The 18,804-nt window shown below is 41.9% G+C and overlaps 1 protein-coding gene across 1 annotated transcript in view; it reads right to left on the reverse strand.

The window, feature by feature from the left end:
• The window catches only part of unc5cb (unc-5 netrin receptor Cb), a 128,561-nt gene extending 110,681 nt beyond the window's left edge, over positions 1–17,880 (reverse strand). The window contains exon 1 of the mRNA XM_028601485.1: positions 17,265–17,880. Coding sequence (XP_028457286.1) covers positions 17,265–17,382 — 118 coding nt within the window. The 5' untranslated portion in view covers positions 17,383–17,880. The remainder of the gene's footprint in view (positions 1–17,264) is intronic.
• Positions 17,881–18,804: the final 924 nt, after the last annotated feature.

Here is an 18,804-nt window from a genome sequence, read left to right on the forward strand (position 1 = left end):
TTTACTATATGATCCACCAGTCTGACACACAACTGGAAACATAATTTGTCAGCGCAATCACAGTCAATTCTTTTCACACATGGAGCGTTAAAGAAACACATGTTTGATATATAAGCGTCTGCTTTTGTAAGCTGTTGAAAAGTATAGAGTAAAAAAAAAGAAAGAAATCACATGGAAACACTGAGTTCATGTATTTCTTTCACACACAGCTGGGCATGTTTTGCTGAGTATGTCACCAAAATTAGCAGTGATGTCAATGATGGATGTCCCTCTGCAGGCCGTACTTCTGAACCTCCTTTTGAGTGTTTCAACTTTCATCTGGAATAGACTTCATTTACAGACTGACTGTTTAACCACAGCCATTGTGAGACAGGATACATTTAAAAAGGCTCTAAGGGTTGAAATCCCTTTCATGTCAAAAAATGACAAGAGTGGTAGAGCAAAAGAAGGGAATATTTTACGGGAACGGATGAAAAAACATAAAAGTGTGAGGGGGCACTTAAGATCCACTGTCTTATGTGTCTCTCTGGACCTGACCGATTCCACTCTTCACTGTGCTCGGCTCAATATCCTTTCATTTCTCTGGTGTTTACAATGCAATTTCTGCAGAGGACTAAACAAGATCTTCTTTCCAGCTAAAGTGGCATTTTCTTTAAGAATGGGCACAAAAAGTTACAAAAAAACTAAAGAGAGAGTGACCGAGAGAGAAAAACTGGATATGTGTGTGTTCTTGGTAAGCTCCTCAGAGGTGGTTGAGGGCTGTGAAAGGCCACATTGTTGATGTCAAGGCCAGTCAGCATCAAAGGGCTGATTCAGGTTGTGAGAGAAGTCTCTCTCGCTTTCTCTCTACACACACACACTTACACACTGTTCCACTCAGCACCCTGAAGACCCCCAAAACAACATGGTTTACTGTTCCTCCTCACAGCCAGAGGACAATCTTTGGAATTGACGTGTAATCTTAGAGTGAGGTCAAGGGGCACACAGTAACATAGTTCAGTGCGTGTGAGTGAAAAATGTAAAGTAAGGTTTTTCTTATTCTCCTGAATTCCACTTGACTGAAATATCTCCCATAGGTCAAACATATCATTCATGAATGATGTGTTGTCTCCGGTAATGTTAGGGAACAATTTTTTTCTTTTTAAATTCCCACTTATAGTAACCTCGCATCAACTCTGCATGAGCAAAAATGGTTGTGTTTGGGTATGTAAATGATATTGTTCACAAAATTCTTTCCATTCAGTTCAAACCAAGGAGTAGGAAAAACCGCGGATCTTATTGGGAGCTTTAATTACACCCGCCAAAATGCATTATACTGGTGACGTCTGTGTGTGTGCGTGTGTGTGCACGTTTGCAAGTGTGGTATTAGTGTGTGAATTAGTAAAGTCAGACACCAGGAGCTGTGCCACCGTGTCAGGATGAGATTTAACGAGCTTTAATAACAAGCTTTAATGAGCTTAATTAGGAATCCATGAGATCCCCATGGAAACGCCTCAACCCCACAGAACCCGGCTCCGGGTCTAAGGAGCTTTCAATTGGATTACTGTGGCTAATGTCACTGAGGCACAACAGTAAAAACAAGCAGAGCGCTAGAAGAGAGGTGGATGAGGAGGGGAGGAGGTGGGAAAAACACAGGATGGGTGTCAGAAAAGGAACATTGGCAGTGAGGGAATACCTGCTGAGGGATGATGGAAGAGAGGAGGGATAACCAGCAGAACCAGTAGGATTAGTGTCGCTCAGAGATTTGGCTTGTGCACAGTAGACACAGGAGGACGAGTCCCTACCTCTACACCTTTTTCACTCCAGTGATAATTGAGCTTCCAAACATAATTAACCCCTTCATAGGCTCACACTTATTTTTTTTTGACATTGTTCCCAAACTTCTTGTCCCTTTCCTCATTGTCACACAAAAGGGGAAATTTTTCTTACCTGTTTTTGCATTCATTGTGAATAAATCTTTATAAAAAATAAAAAAGACTAGGTGGAAATGTTAAACATTTGTAACAAATTCCAAATGAAAGTAAAAACAATGTTGTGGGACCTGCTTCTAGTTTCATAAATGCCATATTAGTAGGGAAAGGACAATGAAATATGAACTAAGAGACAGAAAAGAGGTACAGGTGGCATTTTGATAATGTAATCTTGTTGCAAATCAAAGCAGTCGTTAGAAATGCACTTTCATTTGCGGGTTCTTTTTCCGACTTTTGGAAATCTCCTTTAAACTGGTGCAACATTTCCAGGCTAATTTCTTTCAACTCTTTCCTCCTTCTGTCTCTCCAGGATCAGTTTGCCTCGCGTTGACCACAGGGAGGTTCTGTAAAGTGCAGTCCGACAATGACAGAGTGACCTTTCAGATAAGCATGATAAAGCTGACCATCCCAGCTCTTCCTTGTTCTACCCCTGTTACGGGTGCACACAGACAGACATACACACAAACAAATGTGAGCGTGCACGCACACAAATGGGCATATCTGATGACCTGCTGTCTGTCAAGTCCTCCCCGAGGGATCATGGGTGTCATCTGGCAGGTAGGGTATCACTGGACCCTGAGAGCTGGGAATAGGGGGGGGAGGGGCTTTCGCGGTTATATAGAGGTCACGGAGGTCTCTCGGACAACACAGTGTGCATCTATACATTGTCAGCCTTGGGCTGGGCTATGCGGGGAGGTCATCTTTCAAAATCTATCAGCAGCATTCTGCCGTGCCTGTAGCGAGTCCCTGCGTGATGTCGCTATATATAGTTTGTTCCCTTCCCAGGACTCTTTGTGATGCCCTGCTGCAGTGGGAAGAGTCTGGGGCTCATCATTATAAATCAGCCTGTTAGAAGGAATACAATTTTAAAGAGCTTCTCCATGGATTCAAACTGAAGTCTGCATTAGTGAGACCAGAGAAAATGGTTGCTTGCATGGCAACACACAGCAAATCAACACAACCACTTTTATCACCCTCTCAGTCCATTTGTTCTCCACATATCTTCCTCTCCTCTCTGGCCTCTCACTGATAATGTCTTTGAGGAGCACAGGTATGTATATTGTTCATTACATCTACATCTCCTGAGTCCTCACCCCTTATCTGCAGCATAATGTGAAAATTCACAGATATATATTTCTCTAACCTTGCATAGGTCTGCATAGGTCAAGGGAGATTAGTGGCGAGGAGAGGAGCAGAGAAAAAGCTCATCTTATCACGCTGTAGTTTCTGGCAAGGGGCAGGACTGCTGACAGTACACAGATAGCAGGCGGTGGGATATGCCAAAGGCAGAAACAGAAACAGGGCCACACAGCAGGAGTGCCCAGAAAGGCACTGATTAGAAGGCAAATAGGCAGATACAGAGAGGCTGACAACAGAGCTTAAAAAACAAAAGACAGAATTTCACAACTTGCATGCATGCACACACACACACACACACACACACACACACACACACACACAGACACACGTAGATGCGATGGTTTCATGTCAGCCTTGACGGAGGGCTGAACTACTCGCCACATCATCCTCTTCTCGATCGCTCTGTTCTTGGCCCGCTGCACGCCTCCGGGGCCAGAGAAGGCAGCGATTAACGACAACAGGGAGAGTGTGTATAAGTGTGTAAGTGTGTGTAAGGTCTGATCGTTAGAGCGGCCAACTTGTGTAATACAATTACAGAGGCTGCAGAGAAACTGCTAATGTGCACGCAGGCAGCTCTGTCAGATGGATCAGGTATTGAGTTTTCGATGCTTAATTCACTTTCCAGCACACACACGGGTGCATTAGTTAGATTAGAGAAGCGGGAGGGGACGGGAGGTGGGGTTGGTCTACCGCCGAGCCGGGCAGATTTGTTTAGTGGTGGCTGTCAATTACAACCCTGACCCTTGCACTAAATGGCTGTTCGTCCAGCGGACAAAAGGAAAGTAGACAAAAGCCAGACATAATTGGTAAAGACATGGCCATTTGCTGCGGAAGATAACAAGTGGCATGTTATGGAGTAAACAATGGTTAAAACACTGTGCATAATGCTACACCAATAACCCATAGTGCTGGGGCCTGAAAAGGCAATGTGACCATCAGTAAGATTAGTGAGGCAATGTAATCACCAGAATGCTTCAGTGATGGGACGATACAAGGCCAGTGGTGGATGGGTACTTAAAAATATGAAATGGAAGACAAATGATTCAATTTGCTCTTTTGAAAAGTCTTGTGCAATTTCAGAGACTGATTTTGGATGCAAATATTTAAAAATGACTTAACCCCTTTTACTCTTTACAGATTGCCTTGTGCAACATAAAAAAAGAATTTTACAAATAAGGCCATAAGATATCCAGGTTTTATTTATAGTTGTATTTATATAATATTACAGTAAGTATTTCAATAGTACTTTCCTCTTACATATGTAAGAGTTATTTTGTTTAAATCTTAAATCTTTCACTTCAGGACATTACACTTTTGTAGATTAGACTTAGCCTATACAGTATAAAATTCACTGTAGTAATACGGCATATTATATAAAATAGATAAATAAGTCATAATCAAATAGATTTTAAAGTATTTTAGAGAATAAGAAAAAACTATGGTAGATTTGAAATCGTTGACATATTGTGGATAAAACACATATCTGCATCTGGCCCATATTTCTATTGTTTTACAAATCACTTATAAAAGTTATTGGAGAGTATGCTATATATATATATATATATATATATATATATATATATATATATATAGATATATATATATATATATCATACTCTCCAATAATAATAATAATATGCAGAGCCTTCATAGCTGTTTTTCGCTAAAGCTGGAGCCACTCTAGACTCAGCAAGACACAATCGTAATGCTAGTTAGAGAATAAGTATAACTCTTCCAGAGACGATAAATAAATTAAATCTCACAGCAGCTCTTTTTCTCCAGTAGCTAAATGGGCAGCAGGACAGGGCCGCAATTTCCACAGTAAACACCTCCCTCCCATGTAAACACATATAATCACAACAAGATGGCCAATGCAGCTCAGCTCGTAATTGTATCACTGAAGTGAGATGAGTGAGTTTTAGGAGGAGGGGGAGGCATTATTGCTGTTTGCAGCTGATTAAATTAAAATGTCTGCTTCACTCCCAAGAGACCACCCTGATACAAAGGACAGTTTGTCTGCATGTAACTAGGGCCATGCAGTAACAAATATTTTGTAAACCATACAAAAACTCTTAGGCTCTGACAGTATTTTTTTACCATTTGACACCCAACTTCTTCTAACCGAGTCAGAGAAGAGAGCCAGAGGGAAATGAAGAGTAAAGTTGGATGTGACAGGCTGAGCAGAGAAAACCTTTAACTACTGATCGCTGTTAGACAGCTACATCCCCTCATTGTGACACATCCTTCAAAGAGCTGATCACTTTTGTCCTCCCACTCGTCCAAACCTTGTTACGTGCCTGTGTGTGTCGGAACAGCTTTGACCAATCCATTTGACTCCATGTCCACCGGCTTCAGACAGAGCAGCGTGTTAACAGAGTGACCGCTGACACTCCTTGGATTTGACATGCTCCATCGAAATTCCTCAGACAGTATACTGCATTCTCTCAAGCTCTTATTAAAACAAACTATGGCAAAAGAACCAAAATGGAAGCTACAGTGTAAATATTTCAGCTTGAGTTTCTCATGCCACTCGCCCTCAAATTCAATCAGTGTGGAAACAACTGCCAACAAGAAAAATGGCAGTCAAAACCTAAACCAGGTTGTGCTGGTATCTGGTGTTCCACAGAAAAGCAACACAATAAGGCTCAGATTACCCCGTCAAATTTCCCCAAGAAATTGCAAGGGGATGGAAACGTGCATGTTTGTGAGTTGGTAATGCTCTGAGCTGCCCGATCTTTACAACACATTGGTTTGTTCAACATTATTGTATTTGTTTACCAGATTTTTGCCTCTTTTCCATAAACAAAAAGCCACACAAAGCAGCCCAGAATAGCTGTGGGTTAATGTGCCTGAATCCTGGATGCTCTCAGCCTGTTCATCCTGTGGATAAAAGCCACGCAGCTTAGGAGTGGCTATCTCTGTCTCATTTTATTCCTAGTCTCCACCTCCTCCTCCTCTCCGACTCTTCCTTTGGCCGGTATCATTGCTTTTGTTGGCGAGGTCTCGGGCTAGAGCGGTCTGCTAAATAAAACATTTGGCATGGAAAAACAGTGATAACAAAAAATGTGGCTCGCAGAATGCTAGTGAGCCTTTGCAGACTTGTTAAAACATAAATACCATGATTTAGTAATGTGCAGCTTTCTAAATGCGACGGGTAAGGAATGTGTGCAGTAGGATTTAAACAAGCAGCTACTGAAGGAAACTCATCAGGAGGTATGATTTACCAGTGCGCTGCTCCTTCCTATACACAGCAGAGGTTACCCTGCCTTGCCCTCCCCCCTCCACGTCTCTCCAGTGTAACCCCCTCTGCTTTTACCTGACGGATCATCTTACCTCACGTCAGCCTAAAAACCATGGGAACCCCTATGCATGGTGTGTCACCACTGAATTATCGGTTTCCGCTGCACATGCTCGAGCATATCTGCAGCAAGCCATTATGGTGTATCGGTTTACAGTTGGTGTGCTGATTCCAGTGCAGCTGGTGTACTGTATGGGGTCATAGTTTATTGAGGTCTGGAATTAGAGAAACAAGCCTGTCATCTTACTAAGCTTGGTCATTTTTTTTTTCCAAACTCAGATCTCATTTCTCCATTAACTTGACTGGGGGAGACCAGTTTGACAAAAGCTTCCACTGTTACTCCCCACCAAACTGATGGGTAGGTTGGCATAATCCTAAGAAACTCCCAAAACTATTAATAAAAAGAATACATCTGCACAGATAATTTACTATGATCGCTATTAATAATGGTAGTAGTAACACTAGCCATTTAATCTGTACCAATTGGTTTGAAAAGGTTTTCATAATAAATGATTCATGTTGTGATAGTACTGAGGGTTTGTTCTAATCTGTAGGTAGCCTAGTGAGGTCTGATAGCAGCATGACTGTACCAATATTTTGGGTTCCATGCCCAATAGGGAGCATGGATGTAAAACAACAAACAAAAATAATGTTCACTGTGGGAATTTCAAGATCTGTATTCCGTATACAAAATAGAGCCAATTCAAACATTTGACCTGGTTAAGGAAAAAACTCTTTTTTTCTCTCTCTCTCTCTCTCTCTCTCTCTGCATTTCAGAGCATTCATCACAACAACATCCATTATTCACCTTCTGTCTATTGTTTGGTTAGCTCCTTGAAAGGCGCAAATGCACAGTTGGAAGCGCTCCTTTGCTGCCAATCCCTTACACAACTTGGAAGATTTTGCAGTCATTGTACGCTACATAATTCCTAGTGTATTAAAGTAGTATTTCAGCCAATGATGGCATGCATGCACTGCACTACACTTTTTGTGAATGTGACTTGACTTTGCTCAATCCTTTTATGTTAGAACATCATGTAGGACAAGCAGGGAATGACACATTGAGCTCATTAATATTTCTGACATTTACAGCAGTGAACTTTTAGAGCTACGCAGACTGCTTTCTGTCATTATCCACCTCATCTCCATAGTATTCATTAACTGAAAAATGCATATAAATCAAAGACAACAAGCCACTTATTTTCCATGTGGACCCCCCGAATTTGGCAAATTTTAAACGTAAACAGGGTCTTTTGTGTCCTTGACAGATTCCTGAAGAAGAATACAGTACAGTTCGCCTTCTCTGCCAAGCACACAAATTGTAGCAGCTTCGACAGTGTGCTTTACATGTTAAGAGTCATAAAGTAACCCTTCACCATGGGGCTTCTGTCTGGGACCCATTTAAATGAGACCCATTGAGCCTGCCCCAGTTAAACACTGTCTGCCAGTACTTAGGTCACCGGGGACTGATCGTGGAGATACAGCACACACACACACAGGCTCACACACACACACACACACAGGCTCACAAACACACGCTGTACAAACACAGGAAAGTGCTGACACCCAACAGCAATCTCAAGTTGCAAACCATTACTGGACTCACAGTAACAAAGCCCAAAATGAAGAAAAGAGGTCACACAATGGAGTGTTTGGATTGGTGCGTGTTTGGTGGTAGTGATGATGGTGGGGTTGGGCAGTTAACTCTGCTCTGAAACTGACCTGACTGCGGAAACAAAATGTTTTCCAAGTTTCCAAGTGAATTCCACAGTGTTTGTTGAGACTTGTACAAAGTAATTACACAAAAACAGAAACAAACACCCATTCATCACATGCCTTCAACAGTCGAGCATGGTTTCAATAGCATCATGTTTTTAAACATCTCAGACTCTTAACACACATTTTGACTTTTCTGTGCTCTTGTCAACAGAAGTACATGGAGGGTGGGGGTTTAATCATACAACAGTGCATACCAATTGTGTAGCTTTAATTTAGCACCTCATTTAACTCCGTAAAAACAACACTTTACAGGCTGGCATTCTGACACACATTTAATGCTGCCCTCTGGTAATGGTCTGCTCTGTTTAAAAGTCTGTTTGGCAGCTCTGTAGATAACAGATGGAAGAAAAATGAGGGGAATTATGAGAAAGATTGATTTCCTGGGGATGAATGGTCTGGTATTCACAGACTTATCTGAAACAGACTTTCTCGGACTCGGTTATTATTGAATAAACACGCATACGCATACTTTACCGCCATATGCAGACAAATAAGAACACGCACATCACTATGCTCATACAGAAAGCTAAGAAAACAGAAGCAGACTGAATTATGTGAGTCTGAAGGAAAATATTGTGTGAGGTGATAAGAGGTGAAAGGGTGCAGACTGTTAAGGACAAAAGTTTCTTTTCAAAAGAATATTACCTCTCATTCCCCAGATTTGAATATAGGTGGAAATAATAATTTCTTGCAAAATAAGCAAAAATGTGTAGTCTAATTATCCACATTTTCCCATGCCCTTTCCCTAATGTCTTGTAAAAATGTATTACTTTAGAAGAACAAGAACAAGCATTGTCCTTCAAGCCCATCTCAAAGGAACCATAATGTAAACCAGAGCCTATAACTTCTCTTGTGGCATCTCAAAACAGACACAGGAATGGAGCACAAAAAAAGGGCAGGCAGATAAAGTCCCTCATTTGAGCCCCATAAAAAACAAGGAAGCACAAACATTTATCTGTGGCAAGGCTTTCATCGGATGCTTTAAGAGCACAGAAATAACAGAGAGCAAGATGCTGATAAAGTGGAGACAGGAAATGGGGAGCGTGGGTCTCCTGCTCTCATGTTTCAGCCGGGACTTGTGGTCCCATACCTGCCCCCCCTCCCTCCTTACCCCGCTCTCTGTTCTGCTGACATACATAGACCACAACCCTCCCCAACCAGACATTAGTGCAGCGTCTGGAAACCACCACCGCTCTTCACAATGCAGAGATGTGACACATTCAACAACAAAATGAAGTAAACGCTTCAGTCTGCAGGTACATAAAATGTGTATATGGATGTATCCACTTGATGGTTAGACAAAATACACATCAGCTTGGCAAATAACTTATTATAGATGAATACTGTTCCTATTCTTCATGAGGGATTTATACATTTGCTTTAGTCCAATTCCACTCGTGAGGCTCCGGCTCAGAGCACAAGACAGGGCAAAGCCAGGATTAAGGGTTTAGCTTTGTCAATCAGAGTCAGAACAGAGGGGAAGACAGCAGCTGGATTTCCATTCTGGAGAGCAGGCTGGATTTTCCATAGAGACATGAAAATTCAGGTGATTGCCAAAGCCCCCACACCGTGCGCGTGACTCAGGTGTTATGAGTCACCACTGATATCATCTCACTCATTACCGCCTCAGTGGTACGTTCGCCCTTCTCATCAGACCTGAACATATAGCCTGGCTTTAACATCAAAGGTGCCCCGGCGGCGGCAGAGCAGAGGATTGAAAGAGCACCTTGAGATGAAGATATTCGTGACTCAAGTCAACTCTTTGAATCATCTCATCAGCTATCAAAGTGGCAATTTCTTCATTTCTAATTGTTGGTTTATTTTATGTGGAGTTTTTACTACAACAAATTGCTGTTTTAATGCCTCTGTGTGCAGTTTGCAGGTATGTGACTTATGTACAGAATGTATCTAGGTGAGATTAGCTTAGTTTCACTCTATTACTGGAGGGGGGGGGGGGCCTGATCACGCCTGGCTGTTCATACCAGACGTGCATTTTTCTGGCGACCCTTCTCCTCAGGTCACAAATGTCTGTCTCTCCTCTCTCTCTCTCTCTCTCTCTCTCTCTCTCTCTCTCTCTCTCTCTCTCTCTCTCTCTCTCTCTCTCTCTCTCTCTCTCTCTCTCTCTCTCTCTCTGTGTGTGTGTGTGTGTGTGTCCATCCATTGGTCTCTCTGTCCGTGTGTCTGATTACATGTCGCTGTAGACACCGCTGAGAAGTCAAGTCAGCCAAAATCACCATAAACCTGGGTATCCAGCTGCACTGTGGCCTTCCTGTATGAGATCACCTGCCTGGCCTGACACATTCACTCACGGAAAAAACAACGATCGCTGCAGAGCACGGGCCGGCATAGCCGCTCCATGCAGCCGCTCCGCCCCTGTTCACAGCCGGTGTCGCTGGACAGATTGGATAACATGGGCGCCGAAATGAATGTAACTCCTAACTAACTGTTTCCAGCATAACACTATTTCCAATATTGGTTGTAGCGCAATATGATAGCGCTACAACCAACCAGAGCAAGGAAGAAGGTAACGGAGCTAGTTGATAGATTAAACTTTTGCCGTATCCGGTTGGCAAAATTCCGAACACATCTTCCTTTTTTAAGAATGATTTCAGTGCCGTTTTTTGTTCTTTTCTCAAAGAAAAGCTTAACTCCAAGTCTTCCAGAAGACCGCTTTTCCCAGCAGCAGCAGCCATAAGCCCGCCCACCGATTCTATACACGATGTGATTGGCCTGACCAGAGTTTGTTTTTAACAGCTCGCAAGTCAACGGAGAGTGCCTAGACCCCCCTGGCTGCAAATTAAATTTGCTGCCGCTAGGGTGCGTCTAAATTTCTAGGCTAGACAAACCTAAGCCCACTACTTAGTAGTTCGTTATCTTTGGACAGAGCCAAAAGTTTCCCACAGTTTCCAGTCTTTGTGCTAAGCTAACCGCTGGTGGCAGTAGCTTCATAATTATCAATCTTCTCATCTAATTCTCAAAAAAAATAACCGCTTTTACCAAAATGTCAAACTGTTCTTTAGGCCAGCCCTCAATTTTTGACCAGTGGTAATTTTTGGCCCCATAAACGTGCAACAGCGAAGATAAACCAGGATTATATCACACTTTCAAACTGCACGCAGGGCAAATTTCCGGCCCACCATTGGAGCTTCTGTTATCTTGCTGTGCCATGTTAGGACTGTGCTTACTATGTAGTAGCAAGCAAGACTGCTCCATGCTGGGCTGAGGAACCAAGACTGCAGGGAACACAGTTAAAGGACATTGGGGAAATAAGAGCATTCCCACTGACTCTGCCTTTTACTGCTCATCAGCACTTTAAGCTTTTTATAGTGTCTGTGTGCATACATAAGAGTCCCAGCATTCCAGCACCATCTCAAATCCCCCCCTAACTCTGTTTATTTCGTACCCTAATCCTCTTTGCTAGGTAGAATAGCATGTATGGCAACAGTACAGGACATCCATTTTTGCTGTGTCCACAGATGATTACATCAGCTAAACGACGATTATCACACAATTATATAACAAACATAAAGAAAAGTAGATGACTCATAAGGACTATATTACAAAACGATCAGGATGAGTAAATGTGAAGCAAAGAAAATACACCGATAACCACCTATGATCTTTTAGTTACTTCTACTCTCCTATTTAGTTGCGTTTGTAGTGACATGTCCTTGACTAATTTCCTGTTAGGAACACAAAAAATGTCAAAGGACATTAGTGGTTGAGCACCGGGGGGGGGGGGGCCATGATGCCAAATTAAAGGGCAGAAGTGGAGTGTGTACTTATACTCACTCATGATGTGCTCTGTCAGCCCTGCTGCTTATAATGGCATGGGAAGGGCCACTTACCTCGTAATCACTTCTCTCTCTCCCCCTTTGGCTCTGGTCCTCCTCTCTATCCCCCCCTCAATCCCTGATTTTCTGACTGTCAGCTCTGATCTCTAATCATAAATGAACTGTAGATCAAGAGCAGGGACAGTGGTCCACACCCCCGTCCCCCTTGGCTGAGATCCTGTAATCACCTGGCTCTTGGCTAGTAAGAGGCCAACAAGCCTTTAAATGATTTAAATTACTGTACCTCTAATGCATCAGCCACCTCAACTTTGAAGAGCCATTTTCTGGCAGAGGATATATCACAGGTAGGAAATCAGGTCACCACCACCACCACCATCATCTCTACAATCATTATGCCCCATCTCATCCAGTAGCGTAATTGAAAGTGGGACCTATTTATACAATTATTTTCATTTGCTGTCCAAAGCCTAAAAAGCTAAACTTGTCACAATATGTCACAGTAATTTAAGCACTGTGGTGCACTTTGACTCACCCTTCTTCCACAAAAACTCTTAGCAAACACACACTATCTAGGTGGTGCAGTATACATTGTGTCGAGACACAGGTCAGCCATTCTGGCACAGGCCTGCATGTCAAGTGCTGCTACTTGTGCCGAGCTCTGCTAATGGACTGCTAATAGAATTGAATGTTGCACTGTGAAGCTCCCCTGTAGTTGAGAGTGTCACACAGGGTGATTGATGACACACTCTCCTCTCCTGTCTGTCCCTGTCCTCGCTCCATATCTCTTTTTTTCTCTCTCTCTCTCTCTCTCTCTCTCTCTCTCTCCCCTCCTTATCAATAATCTTTCTGTCCCATTTGCTTCTTTTGTATCCTTGCAATCACCCTATTCTCACTCTCACCCTGCAACTCTTTTCCTTTCCTTTTTATCTGCTGCTCTGGGAGGAGGGGAGATGATAGAGATGACACAGGAATCTAAAATCAGTATTACACTCCCCAACAGTCAAGTTTTATTTGCAAAACTCTAGTTTCACAATGCCTACAATATGAGAGCAACAAATAAAAATGGCAAGGACACCTCCAACAGAAACCTCATTAGGAAAGGAAAAAGGAAATAAATGCTTTTAGGTTTACTTCATTCTGGGAGAGGCATCCTTCCACCAGGCTGGTTAAAGCGCATAAATACGCAGAATAAACACTCAAATAAACAATCAAATCTGGTGCATGGGTATTGGCAGCAAGACACCTAAACACCAGAAGCATTGTTGACACTGAGGTCATGTTTTCTGTATTGTTCCTGAGAGTTTTGTTGGTTTTAACAATCTGTGGAGGAGTTCACATTTTGTTATTATTCACAAATTAAACAATGTTTTAAGGACTTTAGGCTATATTTATTTATACTCTAATATAGTACAATAAGTTAGAATTTCGCCACCACAATTATATTAGTGTGGGGAATGCTCTGAAACAGAATTTAGACCAGTAGGGGAGATGAAAAGTTAAATGATTTAGTAAAGTACAAATCTAAATATTCCAAAGGCTTCTTTGTTGGCTGGTCAAACATTTCTGAGGCTGGTGGGTTTGCACCAAAAGGGGAGTCTGGACCCGTGACCTCAGTATTTCTAAAATCCTGGCTACAGTGACAGTATTTGCCTCCACCAGCACATCACAAGACATCTGCATCCATTAGAAGACTGCAGAACTGTTCCCAGCCCCAAAATAGCTTCATGTATATTTTTTGCCATCATAACAATAGTATATGCCATCGAGGGAAGCAGGGAAGCAAACTCAGCAGCCACTTTTCACAGTAATTATCACTCACTACCACGCTCCGTCTGTAGCTCAGCTAGCATCCAGCATGCACCTCTGCCCCCACTCAGCACTGTCAGACAATACTGTACATACGGTTTACTTTGCCCTCTTCCTTCACCTGCGCGTAGGGGAGTGCGTTGCTGAATCTTAATTCCCTTCAATTACATAAAATTCCTTGACTGTAAGTGTGTCATATTGCCATCTCATGGGCGCTGGCAAAGGCCTACATAGGGGGTCATTTATAAGTAGAGCTCCTTACACACAATGTGCTCATTGTGCATACAAGCCCTGTTTATAGAATGACCGCAATGGTTGTAATGTTACCGGCCCCCGAGGAGCCAGTTGTCAGGCCGCAGAGAAGCTTGTTAGAATAATAATGATAGAAATAACATTCACGTTTACCTGCACTCTTAAAGCAGCGCTCAGATCAGTCTGAAAGGGAGCGTTGCATGCGGAAAATAGCAACGTCTTACTGTGCACTGAGTCACAATATTTTAGAAACCGAAATGAAAAGAACCTTTAACTTTTCCCTCCAAAAACAATCCTCAGAGGACACATCATCAGAAAGTGGAGCAGAGACAGGAACATGGTAAACGAGGAAGCGAGAGACATAAGAGCAGCATTGTGGAAAAACTGAACTAATCCCAGGAAGGCCACTACCCTGGGCTGGACTTTACGCTTTTATCCACTGCCTAACACAGAGATACAGTATAAACATGTCAGTGTTAAGGTATATTATTGGTCAGCCATGAAAAAAAAACAAAAAAAAAACACCTTAACGTGATTTTGTCTCTATTTGCAGAAGGTTCAGAAATCCTCTGTGAACACATATCCTCGTATTATCAACTCAAATATGTGAAATCAATAAAGAAAGTGTACCTTTTCCCCTGTGATTCACTGTTCAGTCTGTTTAATGGACAATAAACTCTACTATTTCAGGTTCACCCAGTAGAACTACAAACTGTTTTTACCTTTACTTCCACCCAAAAGGAAAAACAAAATTGTTACATCTCTTGCAGTTTTTTCACATATCATCAGGAGAAAGTATTCCACATATTCCCATAACAACTTGACATCCTCCATAAATTTTTAAAACAACATGCACACACTGATACGGACACTGCACATACTGTACAGCTCTGCCACTGTGCTGGAAATACCAAGAGTACATCTGTTCTTGCACCATGGGTTTCCAATCAAGCTACTGTCACAGAGCTCCCAGCTAACTTTCTGGCAGCTCCCAGCTTATATCTGTCTCAACCTGTCTCCTTTGTCAAGAGTTCAGCAGGTTAATGAGCACTCTCATTTCCCAGCACTCACTTCTGTCTGTAGATGGGGTGCAGAGCAAGTCCTCTCAAAGGCAAAGCCAGGAATCAAAAATAAACCGCAATAGCCAGATGAAATGTGCCTAAGTATACAAATATTGAAAATGTGTTCAAAACAAAAATATACAGGAAAGGAGTTGTTGTACCAGGAGCGCCTGGGTAAGTGAGCCACTTTAATCACCAGTAGTTTTACACTGAATAAGTGACTCTCCAGCGATTTGGGAATGTGTAGAGCTCATCAGAGCCCAAAAATAGCAGGGCCCATTAATTAGCCTCAAACAATGTTCTCCTGCTGTATCGACTTCTTAATGGACAGAGAAGGACCTTGTTCGTATTCCCATCTAGTCAATGACACAGAAGCTCTCTGGGGTTTTGGAATGGGTATTATGTCATCTCACCCTGCCCTTCAGAAACTGGACCTGTGCTGCTTTTCATTCTTCTTCTTCCTCTTTTGCTCATTAACTATGTAGGAGTGAGATGAAGGTCTGGAGCAGCTAGATAAGGTTGCTTGCAGACGCTCATCCCTGTCTAGGATATGTGCTTGGACCTCCAATTTAAGCTTTTGTTGCTCTTGCATGAGCAGCCTTAACTTTCGAAAAAAAATGTTACATCATTGAAAAATCTGCTACTGTAAGCCTTTCCTTTGCAGAGGTCTGTCTGCAAACTGAGAATCTGCTCATTTCCTCCAATCTCATCATGTTTTTCAGCCATAGTTAATTGCAGAAAGAGCAGGCAGACCACCTACCTTAATTCCAGAGGCATACACTTCATCTGGCATTTGACACACATGCACAAACACATACTGAACATTCACCTTCACATAGATGGTCTCCTCCTAGCTCCCTTTGTTTGACAGACAATCCCACTCAAGAGAGAGAAGATTAAGTAAATGGCTTCAGGTGCTGGCATTATCTCAATGCTTTCCATAACTGACAGCTACTACAGTTTACAGAAAACATCGTTCAACAGGTGACTCTACTCTGATGGAAAGACACACTGAAGGTTAAAAAAAGGCAAGGCTTATTGTTTGAAGTTGAATACAGGGAGAAATTAAAACGATGATTATATCTAAGGTGAAAATGAAAATTGTCTCTGAAACTCTACACTCTGTATCTCAGACATACAGCTTATTCACTCCTAATAAAGACCTGTCTTCTAAGCAAAGGTCAAGACTATAGCCTAAATAGCTTCACTGGACTTTAACTAGTCATCATTAAAGGATGAGCTTTTTTTCCAAAGAATGGACATCTTATTTTGGAATGAAACTATTTATATGTACGTCAAAACAAGATTGCCCTAAGAATCAATCATTTTGTGCATTATTGTTTTAACTTGGGAAAAAAAGCAAATGAATGTCTAATCAATCAAGCCTCTCATCTACTGTAGAAGGTTTTAATAGTGGGACCGGATGTCCACATAAAACTAAATTAATACAAGTAGGAACTGGGTCATGAGTCTGATTTTAAATATAATTTGGTTCATAATAATTACAATAAAGAATGGTCTACATATTATATTTTACCTCCCGTAATATGATGTAGTTTAGGCCATTTTTACTGCAGTAAATCTATTTGTGCGTGACAATCTTTAAGGATTAATTTAGGTTAGAGGTTTAAAAAAAAGCAACCTAAATATGGGCTTGATTTCATTTTGATGGTATCTCGAAGCTCTATCAGAGCACAACAGCACTCTGTGATTTCTTTTCCGAGACAAATGGATGTGATAGTGGGACTGTTTCCGTTTACAAATGCCAGTTGTGGTTTACACAACTGAAATAAGCAACATTCAATCTCTTGAATTAAAGTGTGGTGGGGGTTTTTCAACCTGTTTTTCATCATGGTTTTCCATTGAAGGGTTCATTTGACTTTATGGTTTGCCATATCTTCATATTTAGCCCACATTATTGGGAGTTTATGAATTAGGCCTTCTTTGCTTTTACACAGGATTAATGTATGCCTTAACCTCTTCAATAGCTGAGTGCCAAAAGGTGGGTTTTGTATTTTTTTTTCTACTAAGAGTTTGAGTAAACTAACGTCAGTTGGTTCTTCCTGTCCACTCCAGCCACCCCTGCTTTAGCCTATAGGAGTTTACACAACTTTTAGTAGAGTAAAGCCAAGTTTACAGGTCAAAAATATACTTTTAACTTTACCTTGTGCCAATCCGATATCCACCAGGAGAAAAAGCAAAAGCCAGGACACGGTCAGCATCTCAGCAGGGGATCTCGGCACTCTTCCTCTTTCTCTATCAGTTTGTGCACCGTACCCCATGATGAGGAGTCAAACTCCGCTCTGAGGCAAGTCCGAGTCACTGAGAAATTACGCTCAAACACGCACTATTTGTCGCTCGTTGTGCGCTGAGGTCGAAATTGCACCCCACAAAAACCCAGAGCGCAAAAATATGAACACAATTGCTTTGCAGAAAAAATATATCCAGCAGCGCTGTGTTTTTGCTGTCATATAAACTGTGACAGTTTATGGAACAAGAGGCGGGTGCATCGCCCTCCGTCAGGAAGGATGTTGCATTAAAATCTATCCCCGTTTGCTTTTCCCTTGAAAGGTTCACTTGGTTTGTCTAGAGGTGTGGATCGATGCCTTGATAGCAAATTCATGCTCTGATTAGTCGCACACACAAAATCAAAGTCGTCCGCTGAGTCCACTCTCTGTCGCACCTTTCACGCGTGCAGGCGAGTGTGTGTGAACCGTATGTGCGTGCGCTGCGCCTCGCGCTCCACTGACGGGACTGAACCGGGGGAAGGAGCAGCAGTCTCTGCGGGCTACCTTGCTCCTTCAGCCAATCCAAGTAGTGCTACGGCAAGTGGCGGCGCTGTATCAAAACCTGGCCCGGACAGCAGCGAGGAATGGATGGCGTTTAGGATTTTATATGATTAATGGATGCCTGGGGTTCAACGTACATGTAAATCATTGAAGTTAGTGATGCTTACAGCTCTTAAGTAGTCTACTAATTCATCCGTGGCTTAAAAAAAATAACACATTTCAAAAAAGTATTTTAAATGTCGTTTAATTTGTTTATCTGCAATACAACTGGAACCATTTATGAGTCAGAGTCTCAACAGTATTTATTAGTGGACTATTGTATTGTTAGTGGTGGAAGAAGCAGGCCTACTAAAGTACTACTACCACAATGTACAAATATGTAGTCCTACATGGTTCTGCAGTAAAATGTGACTGATATAGCATATTATTATAAATGGCATCATTAGATTGTAAATACTGATGCATCAACGCATTTAAAGCAAGTTTTAACCAAAGTTAGTTTATCTCAGTGGTTCCCAACCTAGGGGTCGAGCCCCCTCCAATAGGTCACAAGATAAAAGGAGGGGTCGTTAAATGATCAATGTGAGAGAAAAGAATACATATATTTGTAGCCTATTATTTTGTCTATAATCTTGGATATTTTTATTTTCATTTTTTTATGAAATATTGAATAATTTGACCTCTTTGGGTCCCGAGCTGTTTTTCAAATGTGACCATCTGAGAAGTTTAGAGGGAAAATGTATCTTCTGTGGAACTCATAGACATCTGAAAGAAAGGAGCCTTAACTACAGATTTTCAATAAGGAGTCACAAGACAAAGTAACTAGTAACTATAGCTGCCAAATAAATGTAGTGCGGTATATAATACAATATTTCCCACTGAAACGTATTGCAGTAGAAGTACTAAGTAGCGGGA

The sequence above is a fragment of the Perca flavescens genome, chromosome 16 (assembly GCF_004354835.1).
Source record: "Perca flavescens isolate YP-PL-M2 chromosome 16, PFLA_1.0, whole genome shotgun sequence".
NCBI lineage: Eukaryota > Metazoa > Chordata > Actinopteri > Perciformes > Percidae > Perca > Perca flavescens.